The sequence below is a fragment of the Tursiops truncatus genome, chromosome 16 (genome assembly GCF_011762595.2).
Source record: "Tursiops truncatus isolate mTurTru1 chromosome 16, mTurTru1.mat.Y, whole genome shotgun sequence".
NCBI classification, from domain to species: domain Eukaryota; kingdom Metazoa; phylum Chordata; class Mammalia; order Artiodactyla; family Delphinidae; genus Tursiops; species Tursiops truncatus.
The window spans coordinates 83,288,562-83,304,423 of NC_047049.1; the positions used below are offsets into that span (position 1 = coordinate 83,288,562).

A 15,862-nucleotide genomic window follows, 5' to 3' on the forward strand; every position below is an offset into this window, starting at 1 on the left:
CGCGGGCTGAAGCCTTTTGTCGTGTGTGGGCGGGTGGGAGCGCGGGCCTGATGGTGGGGACTGAGGATGGCTGTCGGGGCTCCAGGGACAGGGGGTGTGATGCTGTGACCAGCGGGAGCCCATCCGGAGGCAGACATGAGGGCGAGGGCTGAGGCCAAGATTTAGCGATGAGACGTAGACTAGAAACACTGAGAAAATGGTAGAAACCGAACGGGGACTGGTGAGAGTGTGGCCTACACCGTGTTCCCACCTGCATCCCTTGGAACACCAGCTCCTTGGGAGCGTTTCTATCTTGTTCTCTCTGTTGCCCTCTCACATACATACTTTTTATGATCAATTAGGTATGAGGATAGCTGATAAAATGAAATAGGTTTTTCAACAACATAACTTCTGAGAGTATTTATTTAGCGTGTACCATACAGCATTTTTTTGGCTGCACCACGCAGCATGTGGGATCCCAGTTCCCCGACCGGGGGTTGAACCCCACCCACGCCCCCTGCAGTGGAAGCGCGGAGTCCTAACCACTGGACCTCCGGAGGAAGTCCTCACACAGCAATGCTTAATGAATCTCAGGACCCAAGTCAGTGTTCCCTGGAACCCCGCTTGAGAAACACTGGCTGAATGCCAGCAATAGACTCGGCATCAGGAAAGCACGTTACCCCTCTCAACAGCTTCCTCTCCCCCTGCACCCCCTGCTCCCCAGCCCCATCCTCTCTGGGAGCTACGGTTTTCCTCAGGAGTTGGAAGAGCAGCCTTCAGTTGCAGGGCATGTGGGTTTAGGGACGCGGAGGTCAAAATACCTGGTGAAATCCGGGGCTGGCAGCCAGGAATCCAGGTCAGTTCTGGCCAGCGGTTGAGTGAGGATTGTGTCTGGGTGTTGGATGCCGTGAATCTTTGGTAACTGGTGAAAGCCTCCAACTTAGCAGCAATAGATCTATTTCATTTTTAGGCAAACAGGAACTCTTGAGAAAAGGAAATTCTGGTACAAACCTGCAGGTAATCGGGGTGGGAGTGGGAAGGGGGAGTGTGCAGTAAGCAAAGGAAGGTAGTAACCAAAAGACAGCCCCTGTGCTGGAGACTGAAATGATCTGGGCTTGTGAGACTGGGAGAGGGAAGCCTTGCTACCTGAATGTTTGGAACTTGGAAATTCCTTTATGTTGTTCATTGGTATGTGAGTGTGTAGTTACTTTGCCCGTGTGTCTTTGGCCATAAGGAAAAATGAACCTATTTCGATAGATAACTCTCATCACCACTGGTATGGTAGAGTGGTCACTAGCATCCCCTTCTTATAAAGAGTTATGTATAGTTTTAAAAAGCAGTGGGGGGGCTTCCCTGGTGGTGCAGTGGTTGAGAGTCCGCCTGCCGATGCAGGGGAGGCGGGTTCGTGCCCCGGTCCCGGAGGATCCCACATGCCACGGAGTGGCTGGGCCTGTGAGCCATGGCCGCTGGGCCTGCACGTCCGGAGCCTGTGCTCCGCAACGGGAGAGGCCACGACAGTGAGAGGCCTGCATACCGCCAAAAAAAAAAAAAAAAACCCAACAAAAAAGCAGGGGAAGATTGCTGTAGCAGGGTTGAGCAAATAAGAGTGGTGTTATGAGCAACATGATGTGTCGTGTGGTGGGATTTTCCTTGAATCTGAAGCCCAGCGTATATATTTTTATCTCCAGTGTCTGGTGTAGTGCCTGGTAAACAGTCCGTCTTTGATTGAATCGGTGGATGAATAAATCCCTAAAATTCATCCTTTTTAAAGCCCGACCCTGATGATTACTTCAAACTGGTGGACCAGAGAAGAACCCTTGAGACTAACTTCATTTTGGGGGTCAAACAAAGCCAGAATTATCGAGGTGACCTCTGAGTTCTGGTACAGATTTGTAGTCAATAGTTTACATAGTTGATGGTTGCTGATAAGAGTAAGAATTTGGGGCCTTAACAGCTAGAAAATAACTGATTTTTGCTGGATCCCACATGTTGTGCAAGGAGAAAGCCAATGGGCAAGAAGAAGCAGTTGGTCTTGGTGTACTGATGAATAGCAGAATTTGTAGATTTGATAAATATTGCTTAAAAACCTACGATGTTTTAGTCCTACTTCTTGTACCTTTACACACATAAGTATTCCTGTGTAAGAGATGAATGATGGATACCCAAAAGAGTTGTGTGGAATGGACGTACAGGTGAGTGAAGTCATATGTACTTTTGCTGGGCATAGCTTTCTTATTTCTTTATCTACCTATTTGTGTTCTAGCATTTGAAGTGACTCATTCTGTCTCATGCAGGCATAGGTATCTATTTTGGATTCAAATTACCTCATAAGGATTCTCATTGTACTCTCAGGATGATGCTGAGCAGTTGGCATTGTATCATCATGTCCTCACTAGTTCTTATTTCAAGTGTCCTGTCATTAGATTTCGTCCTTTTACCTCCCTCTTTTCCCCAGAACTGGAGGCCTTCTATTTTCATATTCAATTACTGATTTAATTTTTCAATGTTTAAAAAAAATTACTGACTGCTAACTGCACAGTCACCCCTCGGTATCTGCGGGGGCTTGGTACCAAAATCCGCAGACGTTCAAGTCCCTTAAATGAAGTTGTGCAGTACTTGCATATAACCCCACACACCCTCCCGTATGCTTTAAATCACTCGATTACTTATGATGCCGTGTAAGTGCTGTGTAAAACGTTGATGCAGCACAGTGAATCCAAGTTTGCTGTTTGGAACTTTATGGAATTTTCCCCACATGTTTTGGATCTGCATTTGGTTGAATCCACAAATGCGGAACCCACGATACTGAGGGCTGACCATACCGTAGTGAACCATACCAGTCACTAGGACCATAGCAAGACATGGCCTTCCTCCTCCAGAAGCTTGTAGGCATGCGTGTGCATCACCAGTGAGACACTGTGGTACGTGTAGCACAACACAGAGTGAACACAAGGTTCCGTGCTGTTCTAGAGAGAGACTGGTTATAATGGGGTCGAGGTGGGCAAGGCAGGCTTTGTGGTGGACGTCATACCTTTACTTCTCAGTATCCTTTTTGTCACATTACATTCCGGAAGCAAAACTGATCAAACCCTCAGAAGATCTACTGATCAGTCATCAAGTCTTTCCATGCCAAAAGCAGCTTCCTTGGAGAAACTAGTCTTTTCTAGTTAATCCCATCTATAGAAAAACCTGCATTTCAGAACAATCAGTGAATTCAAAACAGAACGTTCTTTGTTTAGAGGAAATCTGTAGTCTCTAGAAATTGATCAGGTTCTGTCATCTACAGCAGTTTATGGCTGAGCTGATTTTCTGTGTAAACAACAAATAATGGTTGAAGGAATTTTAATATCGGAGGACTAGACTCAAACCCAAGATACGGTGGTCTACTCAAACTTGTTAATGCACTTAGACAGTATAGTATTTTGGCTGTTTTGAAACAACTTTGTGAATTACAGAGACAAGACTGAAAATAAAATCATCCAAATTCTCCACAAAGAGTAAGTTTCTGTCTCTTGAAGCCTATAAAATCTTCTACCTTATGTTAAAATGCACAGGATCCCCTCCTATAAAGAAACAAACTTAGAACAAAAAATTTTTAGCTTGAGATTTTAAAAGGTGAAAGAAGACACCTAGAAAGAAAAGCCTAGAGCCATTTTTGTATCAAAAAGAAAATTCAGAAGAATCAAAATCTTTTATTTTTGTTCCATGACTTAATAATTCAATTGTACTGTTCTTTCCCCAAAACAGATATAAACAATGATTGCAGTAGTTAAATAGGTACTTTTCCCTTTAAAAATCTTTAACAGCTTTAGGATCAAATTACTTCCAAATTTAACTTGATTAATTTCTGAATAAGAAATGACACTTTAAAATTAATTTCTTGCATTCTGGAGGGTATTATAAACCGCTAAAAAACAAGAGAGGGAAACTGTGTTGTTTTAAAACATGCTGGAATAAATATTTTGCATGTCACTAACAGACAATAACATTTGGAAGATTTAGAGATGATCTTTACTTCAAACATGCTAAGAAATATGAAAATATATAGAGTTTTGCTGTATTTGAGATAATCATTATCTAAAAACCACTTGGCTTTTGTTGTTCCAGAGAGCACAGTCAGATGAACTGGAAAAAATTGAAAAACACGGCCGGTCCTCCAAAGACAAGGAAAACGCCAAGTCTCTGGACAAACCTGAGCAGTAAGCAGGGCTTCGGCCCCGCGGGCGGCGTCCAGGCCACGGGGGGCTCTTTCCATTCAGAAAATGAAGTACCTTCTGTGCATCAGTATCATGAATGATGTGAGGATGAACGTGTTTATGTGCATCATTTTTTCCTCTTAACTTGGCTTTATTTCCTTAGGTTCCTTTACGAACTGTCACTAATCCCCAACTTTTCAGAGCGAGTCTTTTGCATCCTGTTTCAGTCCACATTTTCAGAAAGCATTTGCTCAATTCGGCGCAAACTGGAGCTGCTACAGAAGTTGTGTGAGGTGGGTGCTGGTCCATCGGCGGCTGTCGCTTGGGTTCTGATCTTTAATTGTGTTCAGTCATGTTCGTATTTCAAACGAGTTTTCCTTTATTTACCATAAGTACTCATAAAATTTGAAGGATAGGGGTCCCACCAGAGAGAACGTATGATGACTGAGCATCAAGGTCAAAGCAAATGTGCAGGAGGGCGAGTGGACCCGGGACAGCGCTGCTGGGGCACAGTCACTGGGCGTCCACCCACGCAGGCTTCTGTCCCCCTGCTTTTGCCAAAGCACAATATTCCCTTGTCATGGGCCTCTCCTCCATCAGACTGCCAGCCAAAAGCCACGTGAAGACATTTTCTTTATTTTCCTCCATTTTGGAGAGGGCCCCTCAACAAATTGTTAGTGATTCAAACCAAATGCTTCAGGAGCAGCTGTATGGCTCGACAGAAGATAAATATTCTTCTGAAAACAAAGAACAAATGCTTGGCAGAAATTACCAATATTAACATTTAAAACGAATTGTCAAAATAGCACCATTCTTTCTGGCTATGGTAAATCATTTTGAAAAGTAGTAAGATGTCATGAAAGACACATTTTCAGAGGAAGTGATGTACAAATTCAACTTAAACTGTGTGTTTTGGAAGAAGTGAGTATGAACCTTTCAGGGATAAATCTAAATTTGGAAATTAAACTTTATAACTACGTTTTGGTAGTTACACCTTATGCCAAAAATTTGCGTTGCACAGAGGCAGGTACAGTTAGGCCGATGGCAATGATATTATTTTGTGGTGGTTCTCATATCACAGCCATATTTGTTTTCCATGCAGTTACATCACAGAAATGACCTAGGCTGGTACGTCTCAGCTACAGAAGCACAACCTGCATGCTTGTGGGTGGTGCAACTTTTTCTAAGTTATCTTTGGAGACACTACTCTTAAATATACTATAATGAGCACTGATGAAGTTTGGATGTGACCCCAAATTATTAGTATAATATGAATATCTGCCACTGACTTAAGGTAATTCAGACAAGACTGTGAGTGAGAGATTCTTCTTTATCCTGTTTTACAGACATTAAAAAATGGCTCAGGGGTCATGCAAGTTTTGGGTTTGGTTCTTGCCTTTGGCAACTACATGAATGGTGGAAATAAGACTCGGGGACAGGCAGATGGTTTCGGGTTAGACATCCTCCCAAAGCTGAAAGACGTCAAAAGCAGTGTAAGTATTTCGGGTGAGTGAATGTAGCACACTGAGGACTGGGCATCTTGTTGAGTAATAAGTTTGACTGTAAACCAGTGTGATAAATATTTATGTCCCAAGGTAAAAATTTCCTTTGTGTTCTAAGCTAGACAAAAGTAGTGGCCACCATATATTTGTGATCTAGAGAAGAATAGTGTTTCCCAAAGTGAGTAATTTTGAATCCTGTGTCTAATGAATAATTGAGAAGACAGTATTTTAAAATAAAAATAATTACTTTTTAATATCTTCCCCATGTTTGCTAATATTTATCCTTTTGGATCTGAGGACTAGTTGATTTCTATAAATTAGACAGTGTATCCATCCCTTTCTTCTCTCCATGTTAAGCAATGGAGGCCAACAGGCCCATGTTTTAAAAACAAAGCAAAGACGAGTGAAAGTAGTTAATAAATAAAATTTAAAAGATGATCCTGTTTTTCTCTATATCATCCTCTCCTTGATACTGGCATATATGAGAATATCTAAGCCCTTTTGCAAACCTAATTATTATTTTTTATTCTACTTCTGTAGTTGTGTTTGTTTAAAATTAACATCTAAGAGATTATGAGAGTGTCAGTAGAAATATAACATCAGGGAAACCACCACAGTGGTCAGAGTTAAAGCCTGACATTGTAAACTTAGAAAATAATAGAATTCTGTTTCTCTGATAAAAGAGTCTTCACAAAGAACTATATGATGAAGGAAATTATGAAGGAAATGTTTTTAAAATATTGAGTTTAAGTGAACAATTGGCCTATAAAAATGAAATTACAGAGAATTGGCCCTCCTAGATAAGGCAATAATCTCCCTGATAGAAGGGAGATACTTTTTTTGCTTTTTTTTGCCAGTCAACAACTCACTGGTTTATTCATTCATATCCACTCATATGTTCATTTAACATTCCTTCATCGGACTTCTATGAAATGCCAGACAGTGTGCTTTTCCATAATTGGGAAAAACATAGTCCTTGCTTGGAACACCAACAGCATATATTTTTTGTGATTTTTATGGTTATATTTCTTCAAATGATGTTTTATTTGTATGATATACATTTTCATATGAACCTCCAATATGTCAACATGATAAATCATTTATTCAAAAACAAAAGGTTTTTTTCTAAACACATGGTAGTTTTTGAATAGTTCTTACAGCTGATTGTTGGACTGAAACAAGTAGTTTTTGTAAATAACATTGGAATACAAATAGCATCAATATAATGTTACTTATCAAAATGAATCTGAAATAGATTCTATGATCATAATTATATATGAATAAAGGTTTTTTTTTTTTTTTTTTTTTTTTTTGCGGTACGCGGGCCTCTCACCGCCGCGGCCCCCCCACCTCCCGCCGCAGAGCGCAGGCCCAGTGGCCACGGCTCACGGGCCCAGCCGCTCCGCGGCATGCGGGATCCCCCCGGACCGGGGCACGAACCCGCGTCCCCTGCACCGGCAGGCGGACCCCCAACCACTGTGCCACCAGGGAAGCCCAGGGGTTTTTTTGTATTAATTGATATATCTTATTCAATCCTCCTATAAGTTAAATTTCGTTAATTTAAATAATTAAGGAATAATCTGGAAAAAATAGTCAAGAAGGAAGTTTTTAAAAAATAATTTCACTTGCATTCTCACAAGAGCTATATGCAAAGTCTATTTGGTTCTTTCTGTATAAAATGAAGATAACTATATCTATATAGTTATATAGACCTGCATAGATGGAGCTGTTCCTTGGATCAGTCAGAATTAACTTCTGCTCAGCACGCCTGTCAGCAGGCATTTAATGTGTTTTGTTAATTGATTCAGGTATTGCTGATCATTTCACTGATTTGCAAGTTAGGAAAGACAAAGGAAGTCAGGTGCTTAAATCATTTTACAAGCACTCCTGTTTCTAATAAATGTATTACTTTTATTATTATAGCTATATATTTCCATGTAATATATGTATATAGAAATATATATGGGGAGTCTAATAGATATATTATCATGTCATGTCAAACTTGATTATAAAGGGATGTTGTTCTTTTATTATCAGTGGGGGAAAAATCATGGTTAGATTGAACATTCCAGAAAACAAAGTTTGTATTATAGGGTGTATTTTTAAAATATGTATTTGGTTTCACACATTCAGATTATCTAATACGAATTTTGAGCAATGAAAAAAAAAATAAAAATTAATTCCTCTAAATATGCCAGAAAGAAGGTGGAAAGCTATTCTTTGAAGATTGTTCGATATGAAACATTTTTTTCTTTAGAACTACATTTATTACATTATTTATAGCTGCATGGATATTAATTCCTAAATCTCAGTTGCTGACATAATTTATAATATGCATTTGCATTTTTAAAGCTCCAGCTTACTTGAAATAATACTTAACTTAAAATTTCTTAATCTACATACTAACAAGCCTCAATCAAACTTCCTGTTGGAGTGGTCCCTCTTGGTCCAACCATGCAGAAATGCTGGTGATGTTTAGTCATTTCAGTTTAGATAGTAGTTATACCTTTCAATAATAAAACATAAAATTAATGAACTAATTGTCTGGTCGAGGAGGGTGAAAACAGAAAGGTGGATACATCTGAGACCCCACCCTGAAACAGCTGTGCTTCCACGTGGGGCTTAGGTGGGAACAGTGGGGAAAACAAGACCGTCTGGACCGGTAAAGTAAGAAGAAACAGAGAACTTCACCTTTCATCCCAAATATTCTCATCTACATGTGTGGATTTACTGGAGTGAATTTAATTTAACATTGTATATTTAATAATTTAAAAAATATATTTCTACTCACTTTGGTCTCTCTGTCTAGGACAATAGCAGAAGCCTTTTGTCATATATCGTTTCCTACTATCTTCGCAATTTTGATGAGGTGAGACAGTTTTTACATAGAGTCACATCTTGTTATTCCTCATTGTTGAGCGATTTGGCCGTGTTTGTCTTCGTTTTGTCATTGCTGCTGTTGCTCAGTCCTCATTCATTTAAACGTTCTGTGCTTCCTGCTGATCAGGATGCTGGGAAGGAACAGTGTGTGTTTCCACTGCCCGAACCCCAGGACCTCTTTCAGGCCTCGCAGATGAAGTTTGAAGACTTTCAAAAAGACCTCAGAAAACTCAAGAAAGACCTGAGAGGTAACTTACAATGTTAAAGAAACTCATGGTTGTTATTTATGCTTTTTTAATGGGGACAGATTTTTCAGTGTTTTTAAAGAAAGTAAAACCTTTTACATCCATGTAAACATTTTTGTGTATGTGTGGCAAAAGAAAAATTTTACCAATCTTATTCTTTTGTTGTTTACAAAGTTATGTGTATTAGAAATTTAGTTATTGAAATAGCATCTTGGTTATTTGAATAGCAGCCTCTTTCATCAGGGGCAGATTTGACTGTCTTGCTTTCACTTTATAGCCGAGAACATTTGTACATTTATCATGTTGTTGTTAAAAGATACATATTCCCTCCTACCCACCCTTGCTATACTTGTCTGAGATTTTGTGGCGTGTAAACTTTCCTGGAAAGAAAACATCTTTCTTCACATATTTGGTCAAAAAACACGTGCATGTGTAATGCTTTTTTGTTAGTTGAAAAGCCTTATATCAAATCATTTTGAAGAGAGTTTGAAATTCTTCAAAATGGTAAATTTAAAGAAAAGCACAAAAGCAAGTAGTTTACAGGTTTTTTTTTTTTTTTTGTAGATAAAATCCCTTTCATCCCCTTCCCCTGCCTTTTTTAATGAAGTACAATTGGCTTACAATATTATATTAGTTTCAGGTGTACAACAATATATCTTCATCTATTATGTACCAAAGTTATTACAGTATTATTGACTTTATTCCCTATACTGTACCTTACATCCTTGTGACTTATTCATAACTGCCGGTTTGTACCCCTAATCCCCTTCACCTATTTCACTCATCCCTTTTACTTTCTTTTCATGAGGTTTCTTCTTGCTGTGAAGTTGAGAACACCTCAGCTGTCGATTTAAGCATGTTTCTAACTCTTTAAGCACAGACAGGGATGGAGTAAATTTATGTGAGATTTTCATTTCATGTTGTATCACTATATGAGAAGAGGCTTGGTTACCCCAGAAACAAAAAGATGATAAAACTTTTTAAGAGATTCTATCCCAGTGTTGAAATGCTTATCTAAAGATACTTATCTGTAATCAGATTTATGGAGTTGTTATATTCTGGTCACGGATGCGTTTATATGGATTTAAATCAACATAGTAACATTATATAATTTGCCCGTAGTTCCTAAATACTTAACATTTATTGTGGGCCTGATGCATGAAAGGCCTTTGCTAGGTGCTGTGGGTACCACAGGTACAATCGTCACTGTCAAGGAGGGGTGAAGTCCTGCCGTTTAGATGCTCCCCTGAGAGCATCAAATATGGGTGCTCATGGATAGAGCCTAAGAATGACTGCCTGTTTTTAAATAAATAACAATTAAAACTATGTTACAATTGTGTAATGCTACATTACTATGTATCTAAGTATGATTTCTTAAAGCAATACAAAACGCAAACCATTCATGTGTAGTATTTATCATACTTCAAAATTTAGCCAGGTATCTTGGTTTGCTTATGAAATTCTCCTTCTCCTTGTTCTTGTTCTTGTTCTTTCTTCTTTCTTCTCCTTCTCCTTCTTCTTTCTTCTCCTTCTCCTTCTTCTTCTTCTTTTCTCTCTCCCCCCCCCCCCATGTGGTGCTGGGCATTTCTGGGGTTTCTGGAAAATACTTAACACTTTCATCACTTCAGTCTTGCAAAGCAGGATTTCATAGTTTACACATGATTTTATAAACAGGTGGAATGGTGATCTCATGAACAGGGGATTTATGTTGACTTTGGTTGGTGCTTCCCTTTGGAATGTTTTCTCATTCACGTTTCGTATCTACATGCTTTCTCACTATGGTTACATGAGGTCATGAAAATGGCAGATTCTCACAAGACACAGAGCTAAAAAGAGAAATGTTTTTTGAGAGGTATTATTTTGGATATAATTACCTTAAAATAATGTTCACTTTGATAAATGTAGCCTAATAATGATTCCTTTCAAGTGATCAAATTAAGTAATTCATTTCAGAATATTCAAGTAGCCTGTCCACATTTTTGTTTCAGAAGCAAGTTTTTTTAAGAAGACTTAGAAAATGATATGATATATGTAGAGAGTTTTCACAATATTTTCCATATAATAAGTATCCAAAAATATTAGTTATTTATAATAAGGAAAAATAGAATAAAGAGTATGACTAGTTTGATAAAGACAGATAAGTTATAACCATTTGGTCACTCATCTTCTGGCTCTGTCACTGTTTCTGCCTCTGCTTCTAGACTTAATTTTCATTTCAAAAGAAAAACCAAGAAATAATGCGTTATGGCTCAGACAACCAAACCTCATTTTAGCATTTTGTAAGAGTACCCGCTGTGTTTGGTGTCTGTACTTGTTCCCAAGATTCCTGCAGCTCCTTGGTGCTCCCCTGACTGTCTGAGCTCAGTGACAGGTAGCTTTTGTTCTCTCCTGGCTGTTAGCAGCTTCTCTTTTTTTTTTTTAATTTTAACATTTGAGACAGTTTTTATTAAATATAAGCAAAATAAAGCAAGCAAGCTCTAAGAAGGCAGGACAACATAAGGGCATTTTCTTTGGATGGTGTACAGCACCGTTAAAGTTAACTTAGATTTTAAAAAACCATGAGCGCAGATGGCTAACTACATTTTGTTTCCCTTAGTAGTTTTAAGATCTACCTAGTCATGAATTTATTATTTAAGGAATTTTTCTTCTTCAGAATATAAGAACATGATAACCAAATAAATTTATTTAGGAAAGCACTGTACAATAAAATTTAACTTATTCATTCTTTTCCATGTCAAGATGTTCTCCACATCTTCCACATTATGCATTAATAAAACTAATGTAGGGTAAAACCTTCACTCCAATCCCACAGATCACCTTATGTGGTTAATACTATTTTCCAAAAACAAGCAGAACAAGCAGCAGAGTTGTTTACCCCTTTTAGACATTTAGCTTTAAAACCATTAATTTTAATCAAAGTAAAATTGTTCTAAGAAAGCTATTCAACATATCCAGAAATAGAACCCCATTTTCTCTCTTAGCATCACCCCAGAGTATTAGTTAAGAACCATCTGCTAAGCTATAATACTAGTGCCAGAGACTCATTAGCTACTGGTCTCATCATAGGTCAATTGCTGGTTTGAGCAAAAGAGCTTATATTATTTGAGATTAACATTATTAGCCTCCCAAAAGGATGACTACGAATACTTTCATTCACAATGCTAGACAAGGTATCAATATTTCTATCTTTCCCCTTTGAAAAGGGTATTGTTTTAAAATATTTTGGCTGTCAAAATTTGCAGCAGCTTCTCTGGATGCCAAGTGATGGCTTCTGTTCCAGTGCCTTTCTTGGGTCGAAACAGTTCCACTCGCCACATGACTCAACTCTTTGTGCACTGAGCATGGAGTAATTAAGTTCCTGGAACTGGGCAAGAAAGAATGTTCTCACGCACATTCCTCCCTGAATCCTCTACCCTCCTCCACCTTCAGTATTTGACTTGAAAGTGTTTAAAATTCATTACCTATATCTTTCACAGATGTTGAAATAATGTTTGTATCCAGACATATTTAGGAAAAATCAGTCCTTAAACTTGTTGTATTGATTTATATTTGTTTGTAACAATTGTATTTATCATTGTAAATTTCTGATTTTATTTATTTTTGTTCAAGGAAAGAAAAAATGATGTTATAAACTCAATTCAAATGCAACCAATAGCTTTTTAAAAATATTTTTATTATGATTTTAAAATGAATATCAGTTCCATCAGAACACTGAAAATGCAAACAGGAAAATACATTATTTATGTCAGTGTAAATAAGCAATAAACAATTTACAATAGGAACAGAAAACAGTTTTATTTGAGCCAAACTGAGGGCTATAGCCTGGAAGACAAAATGTCAAGAAGCACTTCAATTGTGTTTTGCTGGACTACAAAATGGGGAAGGCTTATACGGGCAAACACTGCAAAATTATGTGATTTGTTTGTTAAGAATTAGGATTGGAGGGGCAAGAAGTAAGGGTGTTTGTTAAGCAAGGACCCATGGGCTCCAAAATGGTTGCTTAGTTACAAGGGGAAACCTTGAGACCATAAGGTTGGCAGCTGCCAGCAGGTACTATTTTGAGAATGATTGCTGGTGTCCTTGAGTTTGATACAGTGCAGAAAATTCAAGTTCTTGGGATTTCCCTGGTGGCCCAGTGATTAAGAATCTGCCTGCCAATGCAGGGGACATGGGTTCGAGCCCTGGTGTGGGAAGATCCCATGTGCCGCGGAGCAATTAAGCCCCATGCGCCACAACTACTGAGCCTATGCTCTAGAGCCTGTGAACCGCAACTACTGTGCCCACGTCCCACAACTGCTGAAGTCCGTGTGCCTAAAGCCTGTGCTCTGCAACAAGAGAAGCCACCACAATGAGAAGCCTGTGCACTGCAGTGAAGAGTAGCCCCAGCCCACCACAACTAGAGAAAGCCCGCCCACAGCAACGAAGACCCAACACAGCCAAAAGTAGATAAATAAGTTAATTAATTAATTAATTTTAAAAAAGAAAATTCAAGTTCTCAGTAATACAGGAACATGTCTGAAACCATACGTACAATGACACTAATGAAAGAAATTGAAGACAACACAAAAAGGTGGAAAGATGTACCAGATTCTTAGATTGGAAGAATTAACATTGTTAAAGTGACCATACTGTTCATGTCAGTCTACAGATTCAGTGTAATCCCTATCAAAATACCAAGGGCATTTTTCACAGAACTAGGGCAAATAATTTTAAAATTTGTATGGAAACACAAAAGACCCCAAATAGCCAAAACAATCTTGAGAAAGAAGAACAGAGCTGGAGGAATCATGCTCCCTGACTTCAGAGTATACTACAAAGCCTACAGTATTCAAATCAGAATGGTACTGGCACAAAAACAGAAATATAGATCAATGGCACAGGATAGAAAGCCCAGAAATAAACCCATGCACGTATGGTCAATTAATCTACAACAAAGGAGGAAAGAATATACAATAGAGTAAAGACAGTCTCTTCAATAACTGGTGCTGGGAAAACTAGACAGCTACATACAAAAGAATGAAATTAAGAGCATTCTCTAACACCATCTACAGAAATAAACTCAAAATCAGTTAAAGGCCTATATGTAAGAACAGAAACCGTAACACTCCTAGAGGAAAACATAGGCAGAACACTATGACATAAATTGTAGCAATATTTTTTTTGGATCTGTCTCCTAAAGCAAAGGAAATAAAAGCAAAAATAAACAAATGGGACCTAATTAAACTTAAAAGCTTTTGCACAACAAAGGAAACTATCGATAAAATGAAAAGACATCTTACAGTATGGGAGAAAACATTTGCAAATGATATGACCAGTAAGGGGTTAATATCCAAAGTATATTAACAGGGACTTCCCTGGTGGTACAGTGGTTAAGCATCCACTTGCCAATGCAGGGGACACAGGTTCGAGCCCTGGTCCGGGAAGATCCCATGTGCCACAGAGCAACTAAGCCCGTGTGCCACAACTACTGAGCCTGTGCTCTAGAGCCCAGGAGCCACAGCTACTGAGCTCGCATGCCACAACTACTGAAGCCCATGTGCCTAGAGCCCGTGCTCTGCAACAAGAAAAGCCACTGCAATGAGAAGCCCACGCACCACAACAAAGAGCAGCCCCCGCTCCCTGCAACTAGAGAAAGCCCGCGTGCAGCAACAAAGATACAATGCAGCCAAAAATTAAAAAAAAAAAATTAATTAAAAAAAAAAGTCATTCCCACAATTTGAAGCATTGCCTCAGTGCTTCCTGAGACTGAGGAAGTGGGAGTTCCGTGTTCTTTTTGTGTGTTAGTAGCTGCACCTCTGGTGGTGTCTGGTGGTGGTAATTGTGCAGTCACAGTAATTGTTGCAAACATGATAGTTCTCTTACTGTGTATCCAGCAGTCCTCTGTGTATTTTACCTACGTAAAATCCTTTGATCTTCACAGCGAAGTAGACACTTATTAACTCCGTATTACAGAGGAAGAAACTGAGGTACAGAGGGGGGTACCTACTTCGCCAAAGACACACAGCTCGTAAGTGGAAGAGACAGGATGCAAACCCAGTCTCCAAAACCCATGCTCTTAGCCCTTGGGCATCCTGCTTTTTTGTCTGCTACTGTTGCTGATAAAACTAAAGATAACAACAACAGCAATGATGGTGAAAACTTACACAGACCTTAGCATGCACCAGGCCCAGTTCTAAGTGCTCTACGAATATTAACTGACTTATTCTTTGTAACAACCCCAGGAGGCAGGTTCTGTTGCTATTTGTGTATTACAGGTAAAGAGCTGAGGCACAGAAAGGCTGACTGAGATTTTGAAAGTCACAGGTGTTGTGTTTTATGTTTTTGTAGCCTGTACATTTTATCCTTTTGTATCCTGTACACTGGATTTGTCCATGGAAGTGCATCACATGTGTATGGAGAGTGAAAAAAAAATTGAGAGTTCCTCTCATTGGAATGATTATTTAAGGAGCAAAACCATTCATTTCAGTTTAAAAGTGTTCACTTTCAAAATTCTTGTTGAAGAGTACACATGTGAAACACCTGTTTGTTTTGGCATGTAAAGTGGTGAGCTCAGTGAATGTAACTTATTCCACTGGTCGTAATGCTAAGTCTGCCACACCCAAACTAAGGTATCATGGGGTTTGTGTGTGTGGTACCTCTGCCACTTTCATTACTTTTAGGTGATAAGGAACTATTTTTGGCATTAATCTATGGACATTTAACTGTTAGCGATCAGATTTTTCTGAAATCCATCTTTAGGATAGAATGATGCATGTGAATTATACACCTCTCTTAACATGCAGCTGGATTTGCTTGCCCACTGTTGGCAAGACTAGGATATTTGGAGCATTTCCCAGAAGCTGTAAAGGGTTTGTGTTCATTTGCCCCTCATTCTTCCCATAGCCCACACCTCGCCTTTGCTGGACACTTGTTCTCGAACACGTGTGCTCACTGACCAAGATGGTAACAGATTCCTGGTCCACTTCCATGGTCTCTGACTTCCCATTCCGTCCTCACACTGTTACAGCTTTGTCCCTGGCACTGCTGAAACTGTTGCCACAATTTGCCAAATTGAGAGGGC

General features: G+C 39.1%; 1 protein-coding gene across 1 annotated transcript in view; it reads left to right on the top strand.

The window, feature by feature from the left end:
- FMN2 (formin 2) overlaps nucleotides 1–15,862 on the top strand; it is a 316,289-nt gene that overhangs the window by 220,556 nt on the left and 79,871 nt on the right. The window contains exons 10-14 of the mRNA XM_073793699.1: nucleotides 4,087–4,178; nucleotides 4,339–4,468; nucleotides 5,522–5,668; nucleotides 8,487–8,546; nucleotides 8,685–8,805. Of these exons, the coding sequence (XP_073649800.1) occupies nucleotides 4,087–4,178; nucleotides 4,339–4,468; nucleotides 5,522–5,668; nucleotides 8,487–8,546; nucleotides 8,685–8,805 (550 nt within the window). The remainder of the gene's footprint in view (nucleotides 1–4,086; nucleotides 4,179–4,338; nucleotides 4,469–5,521; nucleotides 5,669–8,486; nucleotides 8,547–8,684; nucleotides 8,806–15,862) is intronic.